At 42.7% G+C, this 25771-nt stretch overlaps 1 protein-coding gene across 3 annotated transcripts in view; it reads right to left on the minus strand.

The window, feature by feature from the left end:
• CHRNA6 (cholinergic receptor nicotinic alpha 6 subunit) overlaps nt 1–25771 on the minus strand; it is a 36622-nt gene that overhangs the window by 7749 nt on the left and 3102 nt on the right. The window contains exons 1-3 of one of the 3 annotated variants that reach the window (XM_063320987.1): nt 7252–7580; nt 4755–4894; nt 3008–3052 (exon numbers count right to left, since the gene is read on the minus strand). In XM_063320987.1, coding sequence (XP_063177057.1) covers nt 3008–3052; nt 4755–4894; nt 7252–7330 — 264 coding nt within the window. In that variant the 5' untranslated portion in view covers nt 7331–7580. Of the gene's footprint in view, nt 1–3007; nt 3053–4754; nt 4895–7251; nt 7581–25771 lie in introns of those variants that run through there. The other 2 variants (XM_063320988.1, XM_063320989.1) reach the window with 2 other exon arrangements.

Below are 25771 nucleotides of genomic sequence, written 5' to 3' on the forward strand. Positions count from 1 at the left end.
CTCTGCCTAAGGGTGGATGAAGAACGTGCTGAGAGTTTATGCGTTGGAATTAAAGGGCAGGGTAATATGGGAGACACTGTTGTGGGTGTTTAGTACAGACCACCAGATCAGGAAATCAATGAGGCCTTGTGCTGACAAACAAAGAAGGACTAGTTGGGGATGTGAAGGGGGATAGCCTTAGCTGCAGCCACCATGACATGGTGGAGCTCAGGATGCTGTGTGGAACAAAGCGGGGCAAAAAGTAGAATTACAATCCCAGACTTCAGGAGAGCTGACTTTTGACTCTTCAAAGACATGCTTGGAGGAATCCCATGGGTTAAGGCCCTAGAAGGTAGGGGGGCACAAGAGAGCTGGTTAATATTTAACGACCGCTTCCTCCAAGCTCGAGATTGGTGCATCCCTACGAGCAAGAAATCAGGCAAAGGAGGCAGGAGACCTGCACGGATGAACAAGGAGCTTCTCAAAAAACTCAGATGGAAGAAGGAAGTTTACAGAATGTGGAAAAAGGGACTGGCTGCTTGGGGGAAGTATAGGAGCATCGTCAGAGTATGCAGGGATGCAACGAGGAAGGCTAGGGTTTGCTTGGACTTATCAAATGAGGTCAAGGACAATAAGAAGGGCTTCTTCAACTACATCAGTAGCAAAAGGAAAATGTAGGCCTGCTGCTGAATGAGGTAGGTGCCCTGGTGATGGAGGATGCAGAGAAGGCAGTTACTGAATGCCTTCTGTGCTTCAGTCTTTACTGCTAAGGCCAGCACTCAGGAACTCCAGACCCTGGAGGTAAGAGAGACAGCCTGGAGTAATGAACACCCTCCCTCGATCTAGGAGGATCCGGGTCAGGGATCATTTAGGCAAACTTGACACCCACAAATCCACGGGCCCTCATGGGATGTACCCTCGAGTGCTGAGGGAGCTGGCAGATGTTATTGTGAAGCTGCTCTGCAACATTTTTGAAAGGTCATGGAGAACAGGAGAGGTGCCTGAGGACTGAAGAAAAGCTAATGTCACTCCAGTTTTCAAAAAGGGCAAGAAGGAGGACCCAGGAAACTACAGGCCAGTCAGCCTTACCTGCATCCCTGGAAAGGTGATGGAACAGATCATGCTGGATGTCATCTCTAAGCATGTGGAGGAAAAGAAGGTTATCGGGAGTGGTCAGCATGGATTCACTAAGGGGAAACAATGCTTGACCAGTCTGGTAGCCTTCTATGACTGGCTGGGCAGATGAGGGGAGAGCAGTGGACATTGTCTACCTTGACTTCAGCAAGGCTTTTGACACAGTCTCCCATAACATCCTCATAGGGAAGCTTAGGAAGGGTGAGTTAGATGAGTGGAGAGTGAGGTGTATTGCGAACTGGCTGAATGGCAGAGCTCAGAGCATTGTGATCAGCGGCACAGAGTCTAGTTGTAGGAATGTAACTAGCAGTGGTACCCAGCAGTCAGTACTGGGCCCAGTCTTGTTCACTACGTTCATCAACGACCTGGATGGGGGGACAGAGTGTAACCTCACCAAGTTTGTTGGTGATACAAAACTGGGAGGAGTGGTTGACACACCAGATGGCTGTGCCAGCATACAGAGAGACCTGGACAGGCTGGAGAGTTGGGCGGAGAGGAACCTTATGAAATTCAACGTGGGCAAGTGTAGACTCCTGCACCTAGGGAGGAATAACCCCATAGACAGGTACAGGTTAGGGGCTGACTGCTGGAAAGCAGCTCTGCAGAGACTTGGAAGTCCTGGTGGACTCCTCCCGCTCTACTCTGCCCTGGTCAGGCCACATGCAGAGTACTGCGTCCAGTGCTGGGTCTCCCTGTTCAAGAAGGACGGGGAACTACTGGACAGAGTCCAGTGGAGGGCTACAAAGATGATCAAGGGAATGGAGCACCTCTGTTATGAGGAAAGGCTGAGAGACCTGGGTCTGTTTAACCTGGAGAAGAGAAGACTGAGAGGGATCTCATCAATGCTTATAAATATCTAAAGGGTGAGTGTCAAGCAGATGGGGCCAGACTCTTTTCAGTGGTGCCCAGTGGGCACAAGCTGAAACACAGGAAATTCCATCTGAACGTGAGGAAAAACTTCTTTACTTTGAGGGTGGCAGAGCACTGAAACAGGCTGCCCAGAGAGGTGGTGGAGTCTCCTTCTCTGGAGATATTCAAAACCCACCTGGACGCGTTCCTGTCCAGCCTGCTCTGGGTGAACCTGCTTTGGCAGGGGGGTTGGACTAGATGATCTCCGAACATCCTTTCCAACCTCTACAATTCTGTGATTCTATGATTCTAATGAGGAAGGAGGTACATATATACACTAAGAGGCAGTTGCTGCCAGGGGACTTTATTGATTCCACAGGGGTAGCAAATTACCACATCAGGAGCAGCAAGGGATGCCCAACAGCTCTCTTGTATTGCTGTCTAGTGCCCTATCATGGGACCATGCTCCATGCTCTCGCAGCCTATCCCAAAGATCTTGATCATAAATACAGTGTCTTTTACAGAAATCAATGTCTGAAAGAAACTGGTTTTGTGGAAGTTGGCTTATTTTTCTCAGCACTTTATGTCCTGTAAAGGTCTTTGTCTATGTATAATTGCTAAAACCATCAGGAAAAATGGAAGCATGTTCCTCTTGCTAATAAATATTTTGGTTGGAATCTTCAATATGGAGATGACCTAGGACTGCAGAGGTGCACATTTAATCACTCTTTAACGGGTACATCCAGCTAGATTTATCAGATAGACTAATGATCTTGAAATTGGAGAAGAACATACCACACAGGAAAGATGGGAGATGTAACTTTATGGAAATAAGAATAAAAGATGGGAGAGGTAACTTCATGGAAATAAGAATAAAGAAATTACTTTTTCAAATTTGGCTATGGTTAATGGAGCTTCTCCTTATTCATATGTTTAAAATCCTTGTCACAAAACAAGCACTTATTCTATAGATATAGCTTACAAGGTAACACACTCTTTATCATACCAATGAAAAATGCATGAGAAATGCAAGGCAGTCACTTACATGTCTTAGCCACAAATTTGTTTCCATAATCTGATTTACTTCATCCTAGAAAGAAACACAGACATGCATATCTTCACTCCATAAATCAGTTACAGTAACCTGAGATGGCAACAAACTTACTCTGCTAAAAATGGAAACTAGAATTCCACATTAGCTGACACCAGATTTTTTCTGTCTGTTTTCAGGGGGCTTACATATTGTGCATGGTCACGTGCATTTTTCTACCGAAAAATTTTTAAAGATCTACTGAAAAATTATGCCCCACCAATATGAGACATACAAAGAGCTGTACTGTTCTGCCAGAAGCCTGAGTACCTGGAGAACACAAAACTTAAAATTGCTCTAACCAGTACCAGAGAAATAACGTTCTGATGGTGGCTATGTGTTTTGTTGGATTCAGTGTTTATAATACTCTGTTTACACACAATACAGCACTGGTCAAGATTCAAGGAAAATGGCATCTGTACCACAGTGTTCTTGCATTTCTATACAAACCTCTAGAGCAGATACACTCAACCAGCACTAGATTAGGTCACTGTCATACTGACACCTTCTTTTTACCGTCAATTATGGTTATCGTCAATCATCAATGAATCAGGAAGGTGCTGTGAGAGAGACAAAAATAAAAGCTTGGATCCTGTTCTAATGAGCCTTCAGCCTAAAAGTGTTCACAAAAGACTCATGTTACATATATCTATGAATTCAGGCTGACATTCACGATGAAAATATCTGCAAGAATATTGCTTTGGGTAGTTCTCTGGTTTTAAGCATGTGGACTTGAAAAATTTAAGACTTTTACAAGCCAAGGGTAAAAAATGTTATAGATGAATTTTCAACATTGCGTACTAAAGATCAAGCACAAAGATCATTTTGAAAGGCCTGTAGGGTTCCTACCTATGGGTTAAACTACCTAAGTTCTTGTAAAAATCATGACTGTTTCTTGAGAAAATTCAACCGATTCACTTATGATGCTCCTTTTTTTCTCCAAAGACAGCACTGGGAGCCAGGGGCTGCAATGTGAGACAGAACTGCTGAAACCTACCAAACCACCTGTAACATGGAAACAAAATACTTTGACTAAGGAACTCCAAAAGTTGACAAATGCCTTTACCACGAGGACTTCCAATGCTTTCATTTATACTCTCAAGATAACTTATCTCCCTGGCTGCTGTTGAATATTGCTCCTCAGTCTTTGCCTGTCACTTCATCATGGGCTCACTAGGTACCTCAGAATCAAAACTGAGCCTCTGTTTTGTGGATAATTTGCTTCACGGAGCAGACTTCAGCAAGGGTTAAGGTCAGGTTTTGCTTCTTCCACAGTTCCTCTGCCCTGCCCAGCAGGTCTCCACCTCAGACACACTCACCCTTGTATACAGTGCACCCCAGAACGCAGAACATTCTTCCCCAGCTCAATCAGGTGTCTCTGGAGTGGGCTAGCCCTGTGGAGAATGGACTTGAACATTTGGTACTACTGCTCTGGGTGCCACTGGAGCTGCTGCTGCCCGGAGCAGAGGGATTTGATACCACAGAGCAAGTAGATGAATCTGTGTATTCGAGCAACTGGAACAACTGTGCTGACAGGAAGAACAGCAAAGGTCTCAGTATGCACACGTATGCACACATGACTACGTCAGCTATGAGAGTTGCAGGTGCAACCACGACAGTTACATCTGCTGCTTTAGCAATTGGCCTGTTCGTAATTTGCAACCATCCCCAAATCTCAGCAGTATTCTGTAATGAGTCTTACCACATTTGTAAGCTGGGTAATGGCCAGTTCAAAATACACTGTGACAGGATCAGACACATTTTCCACTGGCCTGATGAACTGGTTGTACTGGGAGAAGAGTTTGTGAAATAAACGTTCCTCTGATTCACAGGCTGTGGTATCTGCGTTGTAAAGATAAAGAACAGCTATGTAAGTGGTAAGGAAGAGGGAAAGAAGGTGCTGCATAACATACTAGTCCATGCTTGTGTCCATATATCAAGACACAGGAGCACAGAGAGAAGAGGGCCACCAGAATGCTGACACTTGAAAGCATTTTCCTGTAGGACGTTGACCGCTGCTCCCTGTCTCCTCAAAGTGTAAGGTAATGGCCTGAATGGAAGTGTCTCCTAAGCTGGATCTACCCTATGGGCCTCCATTTGGCCCACCCCAATATCAGACCAAAGTAGAATAAGGTGGTGTGAGGTAGAAAAAGTAGAAATGTGGTGGATTTCATCTTTGGGATTTTTTATGGTAAAACTGAGAGTTTATGAAAAGCATAGCTACTTTCTCAGAAATTAAAACCTTTAGGCTGCAACTACTTGATCAAAATCTATGTCTGGGACTTTAATTACATGATTATAATGATGCTTCCTAGTCTTAAAAACTATGACTACATTTTATCCTCATGTTCACTATTTCAGCTCTTTAGATAGTACAATTTTTGCTCTGAAGGAAGTTCATTTATTAAGTTCTATGAGGGAAAAAAAAGTGGAAATATTAAAATTTCTTACAGAACAGAATGCATCTTTGTAATACAGAGCCATTCTTTGGGAACAAGCTGTAACCCCCAGTCAATGCAGGACAGACCAGACGGCTTAGCGGGAATAAGGTATATGACAGACACTGAGCTGCCTCACTGCAGAGTCAAGAATAATGCTCTTAAACTGTTACATACAGCCCAAACCTGAAATGGTTATTTTCATAGTGCTAAAGGCTACAGACTTTGATTTCAAAAGGAAAGATTAAATCATGTGGACTCTGGCGACATCAGCTCAGAGAAATACTTTCCTTGAATAACTTTGTTATTTCAATGTTCTACTACAATTCAGCACTTAAATTCAAAATACCTTACAAGGCAAAGATTTAGAACTTGCTCATATTGAGCAGTGCTGTGTTATCAAAGCTATATGATGATGCCAAAGATATTGCTGATACAACTGAGGAAAAAATAGTTTTTCAGACAGATGGTCACAAGTTTTTGCGTTAGTCCCAGACTGCACTAGAACACGTCAGGAAAGCAATCATGATAAGCCTTTATGACTGCAAATTTTAAAAGTAGAAGGAGCTTGTGTCAAGCAGTGTTGTCTCTGGCGTAGCATAGGACATAAATTCGCAATTTACATTTCCTTTAGTGAACACAAGGGTCTGTAGTTGCACAGATGTCCTACAGGGAGATAGATGCTTAGTCTCAGTGTACTGCACTGGTTTCACGCTTAGACAGTCCTTCCCCGGTTTTTGAAAAAAATTACATTTCTGCCTCTAAGGTAATACAAAGCATGCTCAGATTCAGAGGACTATCACAATTAAATGTTGAAATGTTGGTTACTGGTAACTTACATGTATGGAAAGAAAATTCTAGTAAAACTTCCATGACTTGATGTTTTGTTTCATCCTTTTAACATCATCTGAAGAAGATACATGAATGTCTGTAAAGTCTGGATGTTTGTACATCAGGTATTGTGCCATTTAAAAAGGAAATTGCAATTTCCTTTTCGCATTTCCTCACCACCATCCATTGCACTGTGACTAGAAGTCCCTACTGTGGGAACATGAGTTTCTTACCAGTCTCAGGACTAAAGCCGGTGAGCCTAAAATCAAGTTTCATTTGAAATTTTCCTACTGGCTTCTTAACAGACACATGCTTTAAAACAGAAACAGACAGGTATTTAGGCCTTTCATTTTTATACTTCAGTTACAGATTCTCATCCCATTGGTGCTGCTTTAAGACAATCCCTTATGCCATGCTAACACAAGCACTGTAATTCATACATGTCTTGGTCATCAGCAGAAATGAGACTTTCAAAAAAGATGTAGTGTCGTAAAATCAAAAATCCTGCAGAGCCTCATTGAGACACGTACATGGAAATCACTCCAACATATCTAACCTTAGATTACAAACAACAGTGAACAAAAATATACCAAGTTCTCACTTTTGAAGGTGTGAGTACAGAACGTGCACATCTTTAGTCTGCATTATTTAAGCAATTGCAAAATTCAAGCACCAAATGAAATTACTAGAACTCTATTACATATTCATTTTTTGCTAGAAACAGTTCATCAATTAATTATCAAACCAAAATGAAGAGTTTTATGTGTGAAAAGTAGTATTGCTTTAGCTGTCTTAAAATACTGTTGAAATGTTACAGATTTCAAGTTAGAAATAGCTGGCAGAAGCTTTACATTTAATTCATTCCAGGAAAACAGAAGCAGAGACAGTGACTAGAAAATATTTTAGAGACTAGTATCAAAGAGAGCCTACCTTTAATCAAGGATGTGAACACGAATGCCCACACACAGAAAGCAGGGTAACACCAACACAGCCACCTCTCAGGATGCATTGCTAGCAGCAGAATAGGGCTTCCTTTTGAGAAGAGAGGTTTGGGGAAAGGAAGAGAAGGCAAGAAGCCCCCTGGATGTTAAGTAGGCGGTACAAAGATGGATTTCAGTTTTGCATTTGCAGCAAACTCTGCAGTCTGCTGGGCAAAGCAAAGCCTTGCAGAGTTGCTTCCACTATCACCAGGCGAGGAGAGTGCTGCGCAGAGAGAAGGGAGTCGGGCAGCATCCTATCAGGTGACTTTTCACATTTCCAGTCACCCGCACCCTTGCCTCTGGGGGAATGTATGAGACTGCAGGAGAGAGAGGGAAGGCAAGACACAGGGCGGCCAGCTGCAGCGTGGAGCAGGGGGAGGAATTCGCTCAGCCCTCCACCCTCTGTTTAAAGAACACTCATCCAAAAGCAGCTGCTTTAGCTATTGCCCGGAGCTCACCTGAGTGAGTCTGTCAGAACACGCAGAGATGAAAGAACTTCAGTTTCTTGGCTGAGAACTAATCTGCAGCAGGAGAAATGGATGCTATATGGTTTTAACACCTTTACCAGGAACCATTCAAACCTTGAAATAAGCACAGCATCATGTGATAGAATTGCCTGACGGTATTCTGAGTGAATAAATCTAAGGCAAGTAGATTTATTATTGCCGTCTGATAGGAACAACTAAGTATGACAAAAAAGTCAGCTCACAACATCAATTTTTCTATCATTTTTTTGTGTGTGCAGTTATTCCCATGCCAGTAGCCTGCCAGTGTGGAAATGGCGCAGTAACAGAAAGGAAAAACATCAGGTGCTGTTACAGAAGTACCCAACAGGCCAAGTTCACCGGGACAGAGTGCTACTCTTAACCACAGAGGTTAAAAAAACAGACATCATGATCCTGTAGAGATTAATGCGTGTTCACTCCTCAAGCGTTCAGTATGCGTGTGCTTGCAAGAGGAATGCCTGAAAAGAATCTGTAGGCAACGGGTCCAAGATGCTGAGGGCCCTGTTTAACTGCAGAGGAGTGAAAGGCAGCACAGGTTACTTGGTGCCATCCAGCCTCCCAGAGAGCAGCTTGGGTAGGGAATCTTCTTTATGTGTGCTCAATCCAGCATGAACAAGTCCGAACGACTGGATGAATGATTTGATCAAAATAGAAATGCTGTTGATTTCCAGGCAGTTACAATGAAGTGTGGAGAGAACAGCCATAATCAGAAAAAAGAGTTTCCCCACACTGCAGAACAGAGGCAATACTGCAGCTCAGGATGAGAAAGTGATTTATCTTCTACAGAAGTTGTTAAAATATGGGAGGAAGGAACAGATTTGTCTGGAAGAAAGAGGCTCAGGAATGAGTTGCCTGCATAGAGAAGATATCTGAAGTGGGCAAAGTTGCCCATGGCAAATTTTGAGGAATGAAATGGCAGTCTTGGAGGATTACTAACAGCAGCCCTACTCCAGGGCTCACTGGAGTCAGGGAGCCTTGAGCAGAGTGATGAGAAAACAAAAAAAAATCAAAACACAAGAGTGTTTGGGGGGCTGGGAGTCATCTTGCACTCTCAAAAGCAGCAGCAAACTAAACATGGTTGTAAGTGAAGACTACAAGGCATGGCTGAGGCATCTCCAAGCTGAAGTTAGATATAAATTCTCCTTACAAATGATTTTAAGATGAAAATGTGGGTTTCATCATAGTGATATTTCTGGTAAATTTAAATTTTGCCACATTTTCCAAGGAAAAAAAAGTAAAAGTTACAAAAATATTTTTGCTTTGTGTCTGGTTTTCCCAAGTTGCAATGTTTGTTAGAACGATGTTAACAGTCCAGGTCCATAACCTTGCGGTTCTCTCTTCTTATCCAATGGAGCTCATATTTCCTTCTTGAACTTATGCTTCCCATGGTGCACTGTGGCTAACAGAATTATGCAGCCACGTGGCATCACAAGGTACCTGTGGCTGGCTGTAGTCATGGCATATGCACTCCTGTTAAAGTCCTGAGCTTGTAGAAACATGACATATGGTAACATACTCAGATGCAATTTGAAAACAAACTGACCCCAAATTACAATGTTTTGACATTTCCAAACAGGCCAGGGAATCGGGTGCAAGACGTTAACATACCTGCAAACGCATATCTGAGTTAAACTGAAAGGTCTTCAGAGGTAAGGGTAATGACTGCATTTCCCCTCTGAAGAGGAGGAGACCAGTGGCAGGGCAGCTAGCGTGGTGACCCTTACTGCCACACTCGAGGTAAAGAGTTGCTTTGTTATGGGGAGAAAGGGACTGGGGAAGCAGGCTGAGCTAGGAGGCAATACCAATCATTCTGTGGGCACATGGCAGGAGGGATTGTGCCACACCTGCCCTGCAAGTGTGTGCTACCCCTGGAGTGGGTGCTGCCTTTGGGAAAGGCTGAAGAGGAAGGCTGATGTTCAAACTGGGCCATGACAAGCTGCTGTTGAGGCATCCAGATGGAGAGTCCAGAGAGACCAGCCGAAGTACTGCCTCAGTGACAAGGAATTCAGCTGGAAGCGGAGCAAAAAGTTTGTGAATCATTGGCACTAGGGAAGATACCTAATTGAATCTAACATGAATTGGCCAAGGAAGGTATCAACATGCCAGCGTCAAACAGCAAGCATGTACTGACAGGCTTTCACTCTTCCTTTGCCCTTCATTTGTGGAAGAAGGGGCTAATTAAGTCCCTTCACATGTGCTTTTACTCTCCAAGAACATACTGACTCAGAGCAAAATTTCTGGCTTCCTCTCTTCAGGTGAGGAGTCTCAGGCAAAAGAGGACAAGCAGCTTTCAGGGATGCACCAAATCTGCTCACTATAAAGATTTCTAGCACATGGATGCACTTTATCCCTGGAGCTTGAGATTGTAAAAGTTGCATGGTGTTGACTGTGAAAAAAACACCACGACCCATATGAAGGGTTGCCTGTGCGCCCTGTAACTCTGGCTGAGGGCACATTTCCCGGTCCTATTGGCGATCCTAGTGACAGATCCTGACTTTTGGAGTCAGGACTGGGTTGGAATGTCTGATTTTTCCCTCTAAAGCCAAGCAGTTCACTGCTGGAGAGCTGTATCTGAATTGCTTGTAGGCTTTGACAGCAATGGGTTCACCTGCAGCAGGGCTGTGATGAACACATTTTCCATGGTGAGCCACTCATGTCCTTACCACCTTCTGGAAAGACACTGAACCCACTGTGGGAGTTCATTTCGCAGCCTTGTCAACTGTTTGCTAACTACCACTAGGCAAGTGAATTTGCACCTAGGGGCAACTGCTCCCCCTTCCACTGCTGGTCTACATGCACCGTGGGGGGATGAATCTCATCTCACTGTTTTCTTGCTCAGGGCTACCCATACATTTGCTTGTTAGGTCTGCGCTGATGTAGCTGTGAAGGTGGCAGGGATCTCAGCAGCACTGTGTGTTATGACTAGTCTGCTACTTACCACTTTTGCAAGCAGACAGCTGTTAGGGAAGCAATTAACTCAGCTACAGCTCACTCCTATCTGGGTATTCACACACAGCGCTTCCCTGGGGATGAGACACCTAATGCTAATAAAAATGATGACGAGGAAGGAAACTTTAATGGGATAGTGAAAGTATCAGTCTTACTGAAGCCACCTTTCTGACAGTTCTGTAGTCAACCTTGGATAGCTTGCGCATTAGCTAAGTTAAGGTAAAGAGGGAACTTGGTAAAACTCACAGACAGAGGGGAGATTTCTGAGAGTGGGAGATGCTTTAATTTGCGCAGGCAAATGAAGGATAAACTGTAAAGGCTGAGATGTGAAGCTGCGCTGCAGGCCCTGAGTGATGAAGGAATAGTTTAGTTTGCAGAGGTTGTTGTGACTAGTGCTTTTTCTGTGCCTGTGCTGCACAGACAACTCAACTGCTTGTGAACACTGACATTTTACCTTAAAATGCTCTGCTCTAATTCATGGCAGTTGGAGACTGTCACCTTCCAGGTCTTTCAAGCAAAGCTGCCATATCTTGTCAGGCATAACTCCAGTTGAGAGAGAAATAAAGCAGGCTTTTTAACCATTCAAGGCATTGCAGACCTTAGACAGGGAGGCAGAGGCCATCTCTGGGAAAACCCTGTGAAAGAAGTGCTCTATCTCAGCAAGCACTGGGCTTAAAGTGGAAATCACCAAGAGATGTTTTTCACACAAGTAGTTGGGTGAAATAGTCACAAAGATTTATACCTTCTGGAGGCAAAATTTCAGAATCTATTAACTGTGTTGTCAGAGTTATCCTTCACTAACAAGTGTTCATCTATTACTGAGGCAGGGCAAATCATTGCTCCCTGCGTGCTCCCTTCTTATATCATCCAGGAGGTGTTTTGTCTCAGCTGTTTTTCTTGGTTACTCCTGCTCTTTGTTTCTGAACTGCATTCCCCTAGATCTACTCCCTCCCCTCAACTCAGTAGGCAAATGCCTGTCTGATGGGCTTTAGATCTCAGTTCCATCTCCCACCTTCCCCATTTTCAAGTCCTTTTATTGCTCTCCTTCTCATACTATCCTTCTGTAACTTCATCATGGCACTGTCCTAATCTCCTGTGTCATCCCTCAGTGATCTGGCCTCTGCCTGCCTCCTTGCACTCACTTTCTTTTCCTCCCTCTCCCCTTCACCTTGCACCTGTCCACGCCGAAAACACTCCAATTACCACAAAGCCTTCCACTACCTGCTGGTCTCCTCCAAACCTGTTTCCTTCTTTTTTTCTTCCCTCTCATTTTTTTTTATTCTCCTCTCCTCTTTATCTATCCATCTTCTTGCCTCTCTCTCTCTTGTGGATGAAGCAGCAGAGGATCAAGAGGTGATGAGAAAGACAGAGGAAGGAGAGAAGAGTGGTAAATTTTCTCCTCTCTTATTCCTTTTTGTTCCTGTTACTTATTCTTTTCTCTCCCTTTATGCCTGCTACAATCTCTGTCTTTCTAGACCTCCCTCCTTTTCCTCTTTACCCCGATATCTGAGATCACTTTGTTTCTCCCTCTCTGTGCTCCCCCTTCTCTTCCTCCATTAATGTTTTGTCCTCTGAAGCTTGCTCCACCTGCCATAGCTTGGTGCTCCAAGACTGAAAAGCACAACACAACGCACAAACATGCATTGGCTTCCACGGGTGCTGAAGCACCACCTCCCATGTTCACATTGAGACATGTGCGCAAACACCCTCACTCTCACACAACTCTGAATACATTATGTTGTCCTCTCACTTGCATGTGTGTGCACGAGCAGAGCCATGCCCTTCTACCTATGTGAAATCTGGCATATCTTCTTCATAAATGCTTGACATAGAATCATAGAATCGTCTAGGTTGGAAGGAACCTTTAAGATCATTGAGTCCAGCTATTAACCTAACACTACCAAAACCACCACTGAACCATGTTGCTATGCACCACTTCTACCCCTCTTCTAAATACCTCCAGAGTTGGTGAATCAACCACTTTCCTGGGAAGCCTGTTCCAATGTTTGATAACCCTTTTGGTGAATAAATTTTTCCTAATACCCACTCTAAAACTCCCTTGGTGCAACTTGAGGCCATTTCCTCATGGAAATGCAACTGGCAACACCAGCCTGCTGAACCCTAAATTCTTTAGAGAACCAGTATTCCTACAGCTGCATAGAAACAATACCAACAGCAGCACTTCTCCATTCCTTTTTTTTATTCTTCTTCTGTGGCGTGAGAGCCACTGGGAAATGGAGAAACACAGCTCTTTCTGGGCTGCTTGAAGAATAAAGCATTATACTGCTGTTTGCTCTGACCTTTCATATGCTGTACCTGCCTCATCTGTGGCAATTACAGTCTCATCAGGGCAGAAGGTTTCTATTAACTTGTGTTAATGCTGAGTGCAGTTGGGATCCCCTGTTTTGTTTGACTCCTGGATACCACTGCAACAAACCAGGCTAATCAAGCATTTATCGAAGAATATTAGGAATCCAGTTTTCACTGCCTCGTTGGCAGACATTCAACTATCACAGAAGCACTTCCAGGTCATTACCCTTTGCTGAGTGTTAGTACAGTCCAGCTTGTGAAGTCTCACACCCTGAAGAGTACATTCACACAGCTGGTTCACCTCCCGCGCTCCCTGCAGCAAATCCTGGATGTCACTCATGTGTAAGCCCTGGGCTTTGGCCTCTCTCCTGCTCTGGGACCTCATGTGCCAACAGCGTTTGCTCTCTGATCCACCAGGCACTGACTAGTGGCTTCTAATGTGCAGGAGATATGAAGCATGAGCGAGGATGGAACTTCAATGGCTACTGTGTGCAAATGTGTGCAGTAATGTGCTCATGCTTCAGGATGATTTATATTAAAGCATTTTTTTGTTAGGTTTTAAATGATGGGTGGGAAGAGACCTTGCAGCTTGCATTGATTAGAGCATTTCTACATATTGAGGACAGAATTTCTTTAGTTCAGTAGCTTCCTATGTGATACAGTCCTTTCTTCCTTTTTCTTTTGTTTCAAAGAGATGGAACCACAATACCTCTGCCAGAATCCCCCTGCTGCCCCAGCTATAACGTCTGGAAAGTCAGGCAGTCATTACACACTGAGTAGCCAAGTACATTAATGGGGATGCCTGTTCCTATAATGCTACCTGCTAAGCAGCTGCAGTACCCACAGTACAACGCAAAGATCCATCTTTTATAAGCTGAAGCATCTCTGATGGCAACATCCTCAAAGCACCTGCCATTGTACATATGGGGTCAAATAGCATCACGGTTTTTTTAGCTACAGAGCCTTCCAGCTTGGGCTAACTCTTCTTTAAACTGATGGTGATTTACATAGGCTGATAAAATCTGATCCACTTCAAGGAACTAAAACCCAAATCAATCGTCTCTTTTTGGCTTTTGTAGCATTCTTATTAAAGCAAAAGTCCTCGGAGTATGTTTTCAACATGTAAAATACATGTTTCCACACTTCACTAAAAAACCAAATACCTTTTTTTGGCACAAACGTACTTTCACATTGTGGGGCGGCATGGACTGGATGTTTCTGTACCATTTTTTGACCTCTTTGCCAGACATGCCATTTCTCTTTAATCCCAAATGAAAATCAAAACATATTTTGAAGCAGCTCTGAAGGGACATAATGGAGATAGACCAGCAGACAATCTCTTTGTTTGTCCACATAGTTGTGATAAAATAAATAATGTAAAGACCACACAAGGCTGGGTAGGATCTTTTGGAAGCCACCTAATTCTACACTGACATCTGCAGTACCTCCAAGGATGTTACTATAGCCAACATTTTACTTCTAAGAAATTTAGCATCTCATAAATAGAGAAAAAAACAAAGCAAGCAGAAGTGTAAATGGAAATTCTCAAAAGGATGCTCTGACATAATATCCTGAAATGATGGATTATTGGATTCAGTGAGTGTAGGGGGCTCGTCTAATGGCCTCTTCCTGTAATGAGGATAATGGGTATAGTAGCAATATTGTTAGGGAAAATATGATAGCAATGAGTATGATGACTCAAAAGGGTATGCATCTTGGAATGAAAAGTACAGGATCAGATAGAGCAAGAGAGTGATGGGAATATGGCTGCAGTAAAGAGTCCCAGACTGAAGGTTTGAAATTTCCTAGCCTAAAAGGGATGGAGGAAAAGAAGAACATTAGGGGATTTAGCACAACAGGGAATGTTTCTTGGAAATAGGAGGAGCATGATGGCCCTAGAAAATAATTACTGGGGGACAATGTGGTTTTGTCTGTGTATAGCATCACAGACATCCCTGGCATCAAGCCAGATTAACATTCATTATAAATTGGCCTTGGAGAGGTCAGTGAGTAGACAGAAAAAAATATGTGATGACATAAATATTCTTTGAACAGGAAGCTCGGGTGAAATAAAGAACAGTTTTTCTATTCCTACTTCAACCATTAGCAACATATATAGAAAATAAAACCCTCAGAGAGGAAATAAGTTAAATACAGTATGTCTCCCAACTTTTATCCCAAAGTCTGGAGTAGGAAGAACACCAAACACTTGGACAACCAGAAGAGAGAGATGTAGGATAAATCTTCTCAACATAGATGTATCTCCTGGAAGCTTCCTGCCCACTGCATGTCCAAGTGCAGCAGAGATAAAAAACACTTGACTACACAGTGATAACACCGTATGCATTCCTGTCTCATTAAATGTTAGATTCCACCTGGGATAGAAACCTCAGAAACCCACCACATCTAGACCAGGCAGCTTGACGTTCCTCTGTCACTCATTTTCTGTCAGAGGACAGAAACTGAAGAGAAGCTAAGTGAGGGAAAAGCTTTTGTCAGGTTGGACACTTAAGTAAACCTTTATACATAGCTGATATTGAAGAAAAGCCTTAACAATGCACTGGGTACTCTGAAAGCCTAGGTCCCAGCTGGCACCCCAGCCATTATCAAAAAAAGCAACATTTGAGGGAACATGTAAATGCATGAGGTTAAAAATCCATGTCAGCAGGAATTCTGACATTCACTTCTCAGATTTCCCCGGTAATAAAACTAAGCCAACCTGTGGTACCTCTGCCTGAAATCTGAGACACTTCTCCCAGGTGACGAAAATGTTGAAGGACACAGTTTCTCCATGGATCATAAAGAGACCATAAACTTTCTTTGAGAATTGTTAAGACCTCAGTCTTTACTCCTTATTCTGGAATACTGGAATGATTTACAAATGTTTCTCTTAAAAATTCTTCATGTCTAGCCCCCCAACACCTCCCAGGGCATCACAACATTTTAATGGACACTGCAAGGGTGTTTGCTCAAGGTAAAGGGGACTCTGATAGAGAAGGATATCCTTCTGGAAGCAAGATAGGTGCTGCAGTATTTTGTAAGGGCTCAATATATTTAACGCATACCTCTAAAAGTGTGTGTAAGAATTTGCCATATCCAGTGAAAATGAATGGAAAATAGCTGAGCAAAAATATAAAAAAAATATGAACTCCACACTACCATTTTCGTTAAAATGAGCCAGGGATCTGCGAAGTTTAAGTAAACCTGTTCTAGTCAGAGTCTGTGAGATGCTCTCATCCTTAGTGTCCTGTGGCTTTTGAAGAATCTTGTTTGGGATTTTTTATGGTCGGTTTTGTGAGTAGTTTTGATCCCTTTCAATTAGCAAGTATTAATGTTATTTTTTTTAACCTGGCTTATTCCCTTTCTGCTCCTAAAGACCGTATCCCCACCCTGGAATAACAAAAGTAGTATTAAAAAAGTTGGATCTGAAAGAACCCAATATTTCTCTCTCCACCTGTTTTCCCAATGTGTCATTAAAGATTTCTGGAGTTTCTCAAAGCCATTGGGCAGTGAAGATGCAAGGGCAGCCACATATTCCAGTGTCAAAAAGACTGACTTTGCATGAGTTCTGCACAAACACACTGAGAGACATCCTGTCTTCAAAGGGATCAGTATCTAAACTGGCATAGGAGACAAGGCACGGAGGAAAAAAATCTCAATGGTGACATGAACACCTGGAACAGCCAAAGCGCTGAGCAATCATGGAATCAACTAAAACTGAAGAGGAAAATGTGGCCTTCAGGGCACTAACCACAAAGGGATACTTCCTGGACAATCATCCATATTCACAATCATAGTTTCATATGAAACTAAGCCCCTATTTCTGTTTCTAATCAGATTTCAATAGAAATTGGTCAGCAGGAGCCCTTCTGGCAAAAACTAAAGACACAAAATCTTGAGAAATTTTGGAGCAAAATGAACGATGGGAACAGGCAGGAATTCAGTCTGTCAGACCTCAATAGTTCTGTTACAATTCCACATGGAACTGAGAAATTGTGTAAATGTTTTTCTTTTGACTCCACGAAAACCTATCAAAGTATGCAGGTTTAGAGCAGCACTGATGTCAGACCCTTGGCACGCAATAAAGCACATTAAGTGTGCTTGGATTTCCCATCAGCTGAGAACTTTGGTCAGAATTCTTCTCAAAGGACATTTTTCTTCTCCAGATGGAACTGGTGCAAGTCTCTGGTGAATTTTGTCCTCATTGAAAGAGAAAATTATTATCTCTGTGTTAAAACTGCGTCTGCACTGTGCCACAAACTTGTACTTAGATTGTGCCAGCACATCTTAGCAGTGTTGTTTTAAATAGCCCAGAGATATTTTTCTGAACCATTTCTATACAGTTTGTCAGAAAATCATCCACATTTTCACACGACATTTTCATTTCCTTTTAGGTAAAAAATGAAAAACGAGGAAACGAAGTATTTGGCCAAACCTAAACTCCCTGACAAGTGCTCCTGGCAAGGAGCAGAGGAGCATGCTATGACTGTAGTGACATACAGAAGCCTTAGAATAGCAAGCAGCCAAGTGACATCTCCCACGAAATCTCATCATGACAAGCCTCCTATGTGAACTGTTTCAGTTTGGGGTTGATTTATATGAAGGGCAAGGAGAGGACTCTTTTACCCTTAGAAAGTGGTGCCATCCTTCTGCAAACAGAAATGCTTAGCCAAAAATCCAGACTTCAGCTGAAAATATTTTTAATCCACTTTATTCATTACTTAATTGCTGGCTCTCAAACAAAGTGTAGTGAGAAAGACAGCTGTGGGACTGACAGCATTTAAATCAATCACCATCTGCAAAGAACAAAGACATTGCAATGTAAGTGACCAAAGCTCCTGTGGTCTTGAAACATGCTACTTTGAGATGCCTGAGTTATGATTTTTGAGGCTGGCCTAAGTTTGCATGTGGAAGGACTGCACTTCAGGGCTGCCAAAGGAGGCTAGCTGCCCATTCCCATTTAAATGGATGACAAATTAAGATCTAAATTTTATGGTAATTCAGAAAGAAAGAAAAAACCCCTACCCTCTGCTATGTGAGGAGCAATCCCCCTAAGAAAACAGTAACTCGGTAACTGAAAACACAAGTGGGTGCATTCGGGTTAAAAAGAGGCAAGTGGCGGATCTTGCTTCTGATACGTTGGTGGACTTGCCCATCTCCCCTGTGGACACCTTCATATTAGTGAGAGAGGCATGGAAGCCATCAGCAAAGTTGAGTGACTTTCTTCTTTATGTAGCTTTATTTTTGTTAAATGACTGTCTGACAGCTACGAAGATCTGTACACTTCATTTAATGTATGGTTTTGTGAACCTTATGAGCTCAGACATTTCTAGGACAGGCTGAGCCATCAATACCTCTTGTGCCTCTGGCCAAAACGTGTAAGGAGAAAGTCTGATGTCATTAGGGTCAGACACCATCTTTTCTGTTGTGCTCTGAAACAGCAGGAAGGAAGAAGAGAGAAGGAAGAAAAGAGAATAACGGCAACCTCATAATGAGCGTCGTGACTAAGAGAGGGAGGAAGTGGAAAAATTAATTAAAAACATCCTCTACTTTAGTTATACAAGTATTGTCACTGCCTATTACTTATGACCAAGGCAATGTCTGAAGGGCACAGGCTTCAAGTTTTGTACACAGGCTTGTGATTAGACAGGAGTGTTTGGTGATGAGTTGCCATGCCACAGTTTTTGTGATGCAGTCTTAGGTTTAGGCAGAGCTGAGATATCCCTACCTTTGCTTCAGGCAGAAGTAGGTAATCTGCTTAATGGGAGATTAATTCTATCTAACTCTAGCTATCCAGAAATGGGGTGTCCATTTCAAGGCCTTCTCTGTTATCAGTGGAAGAAGATTTGCTGCTGCAGAGTTTAACTTAAACCAAGGACACCTCAGAGCCTGTTCTGCAGGGACCAGCGAACTCTGCCTTCTGGGTAGCTTAGGTTAGGCCAGACAGATCCCACCCTTTTTCCTCCCCTTGTTTCATCTGGCACAGCAGGATTGCAATGCTTTGATTCTTAGATGTTCTCTAGACTCTGAGACTGGCACAGACTCTCCATTTGCTGTATGCTTGTACCACCAGACACCCTCTACAATTTGCAAAGTAGGCAGTGACAAGGAAGATGTTCACGTGGATAATACTTAGGGCAGACTTACATGAACAATGAGAAGAATTTGCATCACTTAAGGAGAAAACTGGGTGACAGAAGTGAGTAAAAATATGACAATTCCTTTGCAGGCCTCCAGAGGCTCTGCAGCAGGTCCTATGTTTGTTTCCTGTGCTACATGCCTTAAGGCATTGTAACTATAATATAGTACATATATTGTATTTGAGCTCATGACTCATCTATATGAATATCTAATAAAGCAAAAATTGGTGCAAAACATATGATAATAAACAGTAATACAGTTGGGCAGCAGAGTGCTGTAACTAACTATTGTGATTTGCTTTTTGGCAGAGCATCCAGCAGCACATTATTAAGAGCATTTTAAATCAGCCTGCATTACTTGCATAAGGAGAACATAAATATGCAGTCACAATCTAAGCTGAAGCATGTGTTGAGTTTGAATGTGCAAAGCAGGCCAGGCAGATTTCAACTGTCATTCATACATGCTACAAAAGATGCAGCAGTTTTGAATCAAGAGTGGTGAAGAAAGTAAATATAAACTGGCAGGGCACCCCTTGCCTTCAGGGGTGCAAATTCAGCAGTAAAGTTCCAGAGCCACAAATGCAAACATTAAAGGAAAACACAATGAAGAGCAAGAAGTGACACCAAGTGGCAACCGTGATCCACAGGGCATCACAGCAAGTTGGTGCCATGTCAAACATCAGCACCAAGACAGGCAAGAGCGTGTCAGTGCTTGTCTAACATATTTACATTGTCAATCACCTGCAGCTTGACAAGGAAGAGCAAAGGGTGAAATTCCTGGAGTAAACCCACGAGGACTGAGCAGCAATGACAGCTAACATCTGCTGGAATTAAAACGTCGTTGGCTCATCCAACAAGACCCCCTAGTTTAGAGATGGCTAGAAGACTTGCAATTCAGACAAGGTCAAGGTTTGAAAGAAGTCAAAAATAGAATGAATGGACACATTTTTTGCAAAGACACCTCATTTTCCTTGGCTGCCTCTACAGCCAGTAGGAATTTTTCAAGTATCCTAATTTGTGTTTTTTAAAGTGATTTCTCTTGAAAAGAAAATGGTTAATTTTGGGAGGGGGAAAACCCCCAGATTTAAAGCCAGTTTGATAAACATCTCTAGATTTTACTGCCTTGGTAGCCTGTACCCACAGTATACTTTGATACTTGTCACATAAAAAGCTATCAAAGAGATTACAGAGCTCTATTTCATTTCTATCGTTTCTATAGTTTGTTTCATCCTTCCACCTTTAACCCAAAAATTACTCTGAAGAAATTCTTATCAGTACGGCTGAAGTTTGCAAAATATAAGCCAAAGAAGACGATATAGTTTGGAAAGTAGACATTCCAGTGCTGCTCCTTTGCATCCCCTTTTCCCCCAAAAAGTCATCCTTTCTCACCTATTTGGTCAGACAGAAACTATGAGGAGTAACATAGAAATCTGGGAGCAGCAAAATGTGCCCCATGAAGAAAAATGAAGCCACCATAAAGAAAAATAAAAACACAGGATGTCATCACTCCAAGGAGACCTCTTTTCAGACAGCAACCTCTTATTGACAAGAAACGGAGCGTTGACTCCCCTGATAAGGGGAATATATATCTGTGTGGTTTTGTGTGTGCATGTATATAAATCTAATCATGTTGATAGGTTGGGAAGGCCCTAAGACTGCAAGGCATACTTGAAACTGATGCATTGTGCTAATCTAAACCCTCTGATGATCCTGTCCTGTCCAGATTAGGCTGCATCACAGCGTGTAATGGTACAGAAGCATATGCCCATAAAATCCCAAATGAGTGTGCAACGCTTATGTCTGTTGAGCTGCTAAAGCTGCTTTGGACTTCAAAGGAAAGCAGTTGTGCTCCAGTTCAAGGAGTTTACCAGTTCATTTTCAGAAAGTGGTAAAACTGAGAAGTCTAACCGTGCCAAAGAGTTTACAATGTCTGTTCAGGAAACATCTGCAAACCCCTGAAGCTGGATGACCTTGTGTTCTGTTTTAATATATTGTTTGAACTTCAAAAATTGCAGTTTCAACGTGTATTATTTCAAGAGTTCTGTTCCTTGAAAATGAGTATTCAGTTAACTTGAGCACATCCACTCCACCACTGTGCAAATGGAAAAACCTTGCCTGAGAAGTGTTCCCATGGATTATCTACCCACAAGCATAACCTACAACTTCTCCTTGGACCAAAACCTGTGGACAAGCATAGCAACAATCTTTCAAGCAACACAACAAGTCCTTCTTGCTTTAGCCTGGGTACCGCTATGCACGTCTACTTTGCAGGACTTTTTTATCTCATTCTGTATCAAGCTAAGCATGAACACAAGTCTGCAATGCAAATCCCAAGCTTTTCTTTTCACTTGAGTGCACTCATTTTTTTAGCAGGCACTTCCTGCCATTACAAAAAGCTTCTAGAGAGCACTGTATGAAATGGTGGAGAAGCTGTCAAGAGGCCGTTGCCCTGGGACTGGTCATTGCTTTTTTAGAAGAAGGATGGGCCTTCTGGGGAAGCTGTATGAAATGCTGGCATGAATATTCTGCACTGTCATTTCCAATGGCAATGAAATGGGAAGGTTATCACAAACTCTTACTATTTATTTATGGCTTGTGTACAACTGTGACTACAGGTAGGTCTGTCAAGATACAAGATCTGCTATGAGTCTAAGCCAGGTAGTGTAGGGGAGGGGATATGCCCGAGAATTGTATGCACGTACTTAAAGAGACCTTTGGGGAGCATAGAGGAGAGGCACATCCATTTCACAGACAGCTAGAGACTGTCCAGCCCTGGCGGGGTAAGGGCACTGACTTGTTCCTCCTCTAATATGCTAGCATTAAGCCTTTGCAAAACAAAGTAACACGAGTTAATAAATCATTAGGCGAAGTATTTCCAGTGCCTTTCCTGAACTTTATTCCTTCAGTTTTTAAGTATCTCTCAGTGGCCTGTTACTCTGCTCTGTTCTTCAGTTCATGACTGAAATAGAAAGGCTGCAGAGCTGCGGGGAAGATACTGATGGACAGCTCTGCAAATTGTTCCAACTGAACCATAAAACTGTCAAACAAATGATACATGTTAGTTGTGATGGCCCTATGCCTCCCAGAAATAAAGTGGATCCTTAATGGAAGACTTTGGTAAGGAATTAAACATTAATTAGGACTTATACAAGATGGATATAAAAGGGATTAGAGACAAACCACACGTTTGCTGTGGCAATGGTAGAATCAAAGGCAGAGCACTTATTTCTGAACTTTGGTTTCTTGACTGATTATGAGCAATACAGACCTACAGCTAAGAATATCATATGGCAGAGGAAAACATCTTTATTCCTTGTTTTGAAAGGCGTAGTGGCCCTATGCCCTTAGTTTTCTTTACCTGCTTCACAAGCACAGTGCTGGGAGAGTACTTACGTTCTCAATTATTGACATGGTTCCTAACTGGAAGAGCTTCTAATGGGTTACTTCATCAGCTCATATGATGGCCACAGGAGGTCTAATATGGAAAATAAGGCTATAGATGTCAAAGTGGCAAATAGCTTTGTGATGGAGATATAGTTTTAATTGAGTACAGTTGTTTTGAGTTATTTAGACAAAATAAGCCAATGAAAGCTTTTCAAAGGCCTTAAATAGCAGCCATTCTGATTTTTCTAGAGGTCTTTGTGATTTGTTATTATTTTTGCCTCTGCCTCTCCACAGCCCACGTAAAATATCAGTTACAATCCATGCCCTGTGGAACAAACAAGTGAGAATGTGTAAACCCTGTGCCTTTCCACTTTTGGGACAGGCTTCCAAATCTGTATTAATTAGTATGTTGACTGGCATTTAACCTGAACTTAGTGTTCAAATCATGAGTCATCATTGACACTAACACCACCAGCATCACAGATTTCCAAAACTTGCTGTCAGACCGAACAGAAACAATTTTAATTCCAATTCACAAAAAAAAACCCAAAACCCACGTGTCTGTTGGATTCTGTTTACCAAGCATTATGACAAATGATAAGTTAATTGACCCATTAAGAACAGATACATAAATAATAAATATTCCCTCCTGGATCAGCTGTGAAACAGAAGCTGACACAAATATTGTAGCAACTGGAAGCACCTGGAAACTGTAACCACAGCTCAAGTATTTGCTCTTGCCCAGCTACAAGTGACTGGATTCAGTCTCCATTTGTTTAGTACCATGAAGTACAATTCAATTCTGTGAAAGGTCCACTGGTTAACATTCTTTGAACAGTAGCACACAGTACTACCACTACCACAGTTGGACCATAGAATTCGAAAGTTTCCCTTCTGGCCTTTAGCTATTCCCACTCACGCAGAAGAAAGGTGTGCACAGAGGACAAAACAGATTCACCGTGCTTCCCTGTTCAGACGCAGTGCACAGAAGGAATCACAGAGTTGCAGACAGCGTGGTTTTCTCTTCCAACTAGACTCAAAACTTCTGATAGGCACTTCTGCATGGCACTTCTGAGGCCATGCAGCTTCTTCTGCTGCTGCACTGCTATGGAAACTACCCCGTTTGCCAGCTCAATGTCTACAATGAAAACAAACTCATCAGGGTTCTGCCTGGTCCTTACACAGGCATGAATCCTTTCTCTTCCATCCTGGTAGGCACATTTTCTTCCCCATATTCAGAGCCAAGTTCCTGATAGTTGTGCTTTTCTGAAGCCACATGGCACTCTACCTGCTTTTGGACATACAAATTTTTGCCCACCCAAAGGTATGAGTGTTGGCGAGAAAGAGTTGTGGTTTTCCCCTTCTAACTTCAAGGTTACTCTGCGTGAACATTACAAAGGCTTTGTGCATAAATACAGACTAAGCTTTGCTGAGCAGAGCAGAAAAGTGAATTAAAAGAGCCCTGCCTTCAGCTGCATCTTTGTGACACCCAGCAGAGACAGTTTTGAAAAAGACCATGCTGCCCAGAAGGCTTCCCGGGAAATTGTCATGTCTGACATGGGAGGTAACCATCTACACGTGCTCACAAGCTGCCCAAGATGTGCTAGACGGTCACAAATTTATGAAAAAGCCTTGTAGCTGCTTCCAGTCAAGGACAACACAAGTAAGAAACAGGAGCTGACACTGAATGTGCTCTTCTAAGAAACCTCCATATATAGAGATTGCAACAAAAGGTAAATCTTTTACCTCTGCATGAGACTTGGAGAAGTTCGCTAGAAACTCCTCCAATGTTTCATCTCTTTGTATGCTTTTGGCAGAGTGACCTGTGGATATCAGCTACTCACCCTCTGCCCACCCTGTGCGCTGATGCCTGTTCTAGGAGCAATGATAGCACCAAAGACCGTTCAAGGTTTGAGGGATAAATCTGTTCTTTCCTCCACACTCAGCCTCCCTTCCTCAAAGCAAGAGATGGAACATGCTCTGACCATAGGTAAATGCATGCAAATATTCATTCCACCAGAAGACCTAAGGGACTTGAAAGAGAACTGACTATGTGGGGTGCCATACAAATAAATGGTAATTTTTGCCCTAAGGAGATGATGCAGCCAGGGAGGAAACTGAGGAGATAAGGTGGCTTGTGAGAAGTAGGCAAGGCAGTATATCATCCTTAGCTAGCCAACATAGTGCTCTCTCTCCTATACACGACCACAGTTGTAACAGATATATAGAAGCTGACTGCTATGTAACATCAATGACATTCTTTCTGGTATGCATGCAACACTCTCCCTACATTATAAACCAAATTTCGCTATGCGCAAAAGGGAACACAGATTATATGCAGACCTCAGAATTTATCATTAATCTAATTAAGGTCTTCACAGTCTAACTAAAGTACAGGAGATCGCTATCGTTAGTTCATTTACAGTAATATTAACATCCTGAAAACAAGATTAAGACTGATAGACACTAAATTCCTAGTATCTATCCCTTTTCTCTGCCCTTACGTTTAGCCTGCCATTGTCCTCCTGAGTGCTAAGACTCAGGGAGGACATAAGCTCTCCCTAAGCAAAAAGCGGATATCACACTGGCATGCCAATTTCTTCACCAAAGGTAGGCTAGTGGTTAAGCCCTGTAATGCCTCTCCATTATTAGTACTTAGTTATTGGAAAAAAAAAAACCAGATCTGTCTGTTATTTCCTCCCAGGCCTAAGAGCAGAACTCATGTTCTGGATGATTTTCTAGGCTTTGGGTTCCATACATTATAGAAAGATTCTTGTTCCTGCCACGTGGCACAATTAGATGGCTATGTGACAAAGCAATCTTGGCATTTTCAGGGATGATTTCTGAGGCCAAATTTGTAATTCGATTAAGTGCTGAATTCATTTAAGAGCTGGAGGCATCTGAACAGAAAAGCCCCCCCCTCCCACCCCCCCCGAAAAATTTGCTGTGCACTGGTTTCCTCTGTATTGTGCAGGTACTTTTTGACAGGGAAAAAAGAACACAGCAGGAAGAGCTCCCTGATAAACCTGAAGGAGCCTGATACATCGCTGTTCCCCAAAGATCTGCAGGGACACTGAAGGGAGAGCAGCTGGGCCCAAATGCTTTGCACAGCCTTTCTGCAAGGAGTGACTCAACTCAGGAATAACAGGCTTTACATTTCTTAGCTGTCCAGACTAAGACA

Source organism: Chroicocephalus ridibundus, chromosome Z (assembly GCF_963924245.1).
Source record: "Chroicocephalus ridibundus chromosome Z, bChrRid1.1, whole genome shotgun sequence".
NCBI lineage: Eukaryota > Metazoa > Chordata > Aves > Charadriiformes > Laridae > Chroicocephalus > Chroicocephalus ridibundus.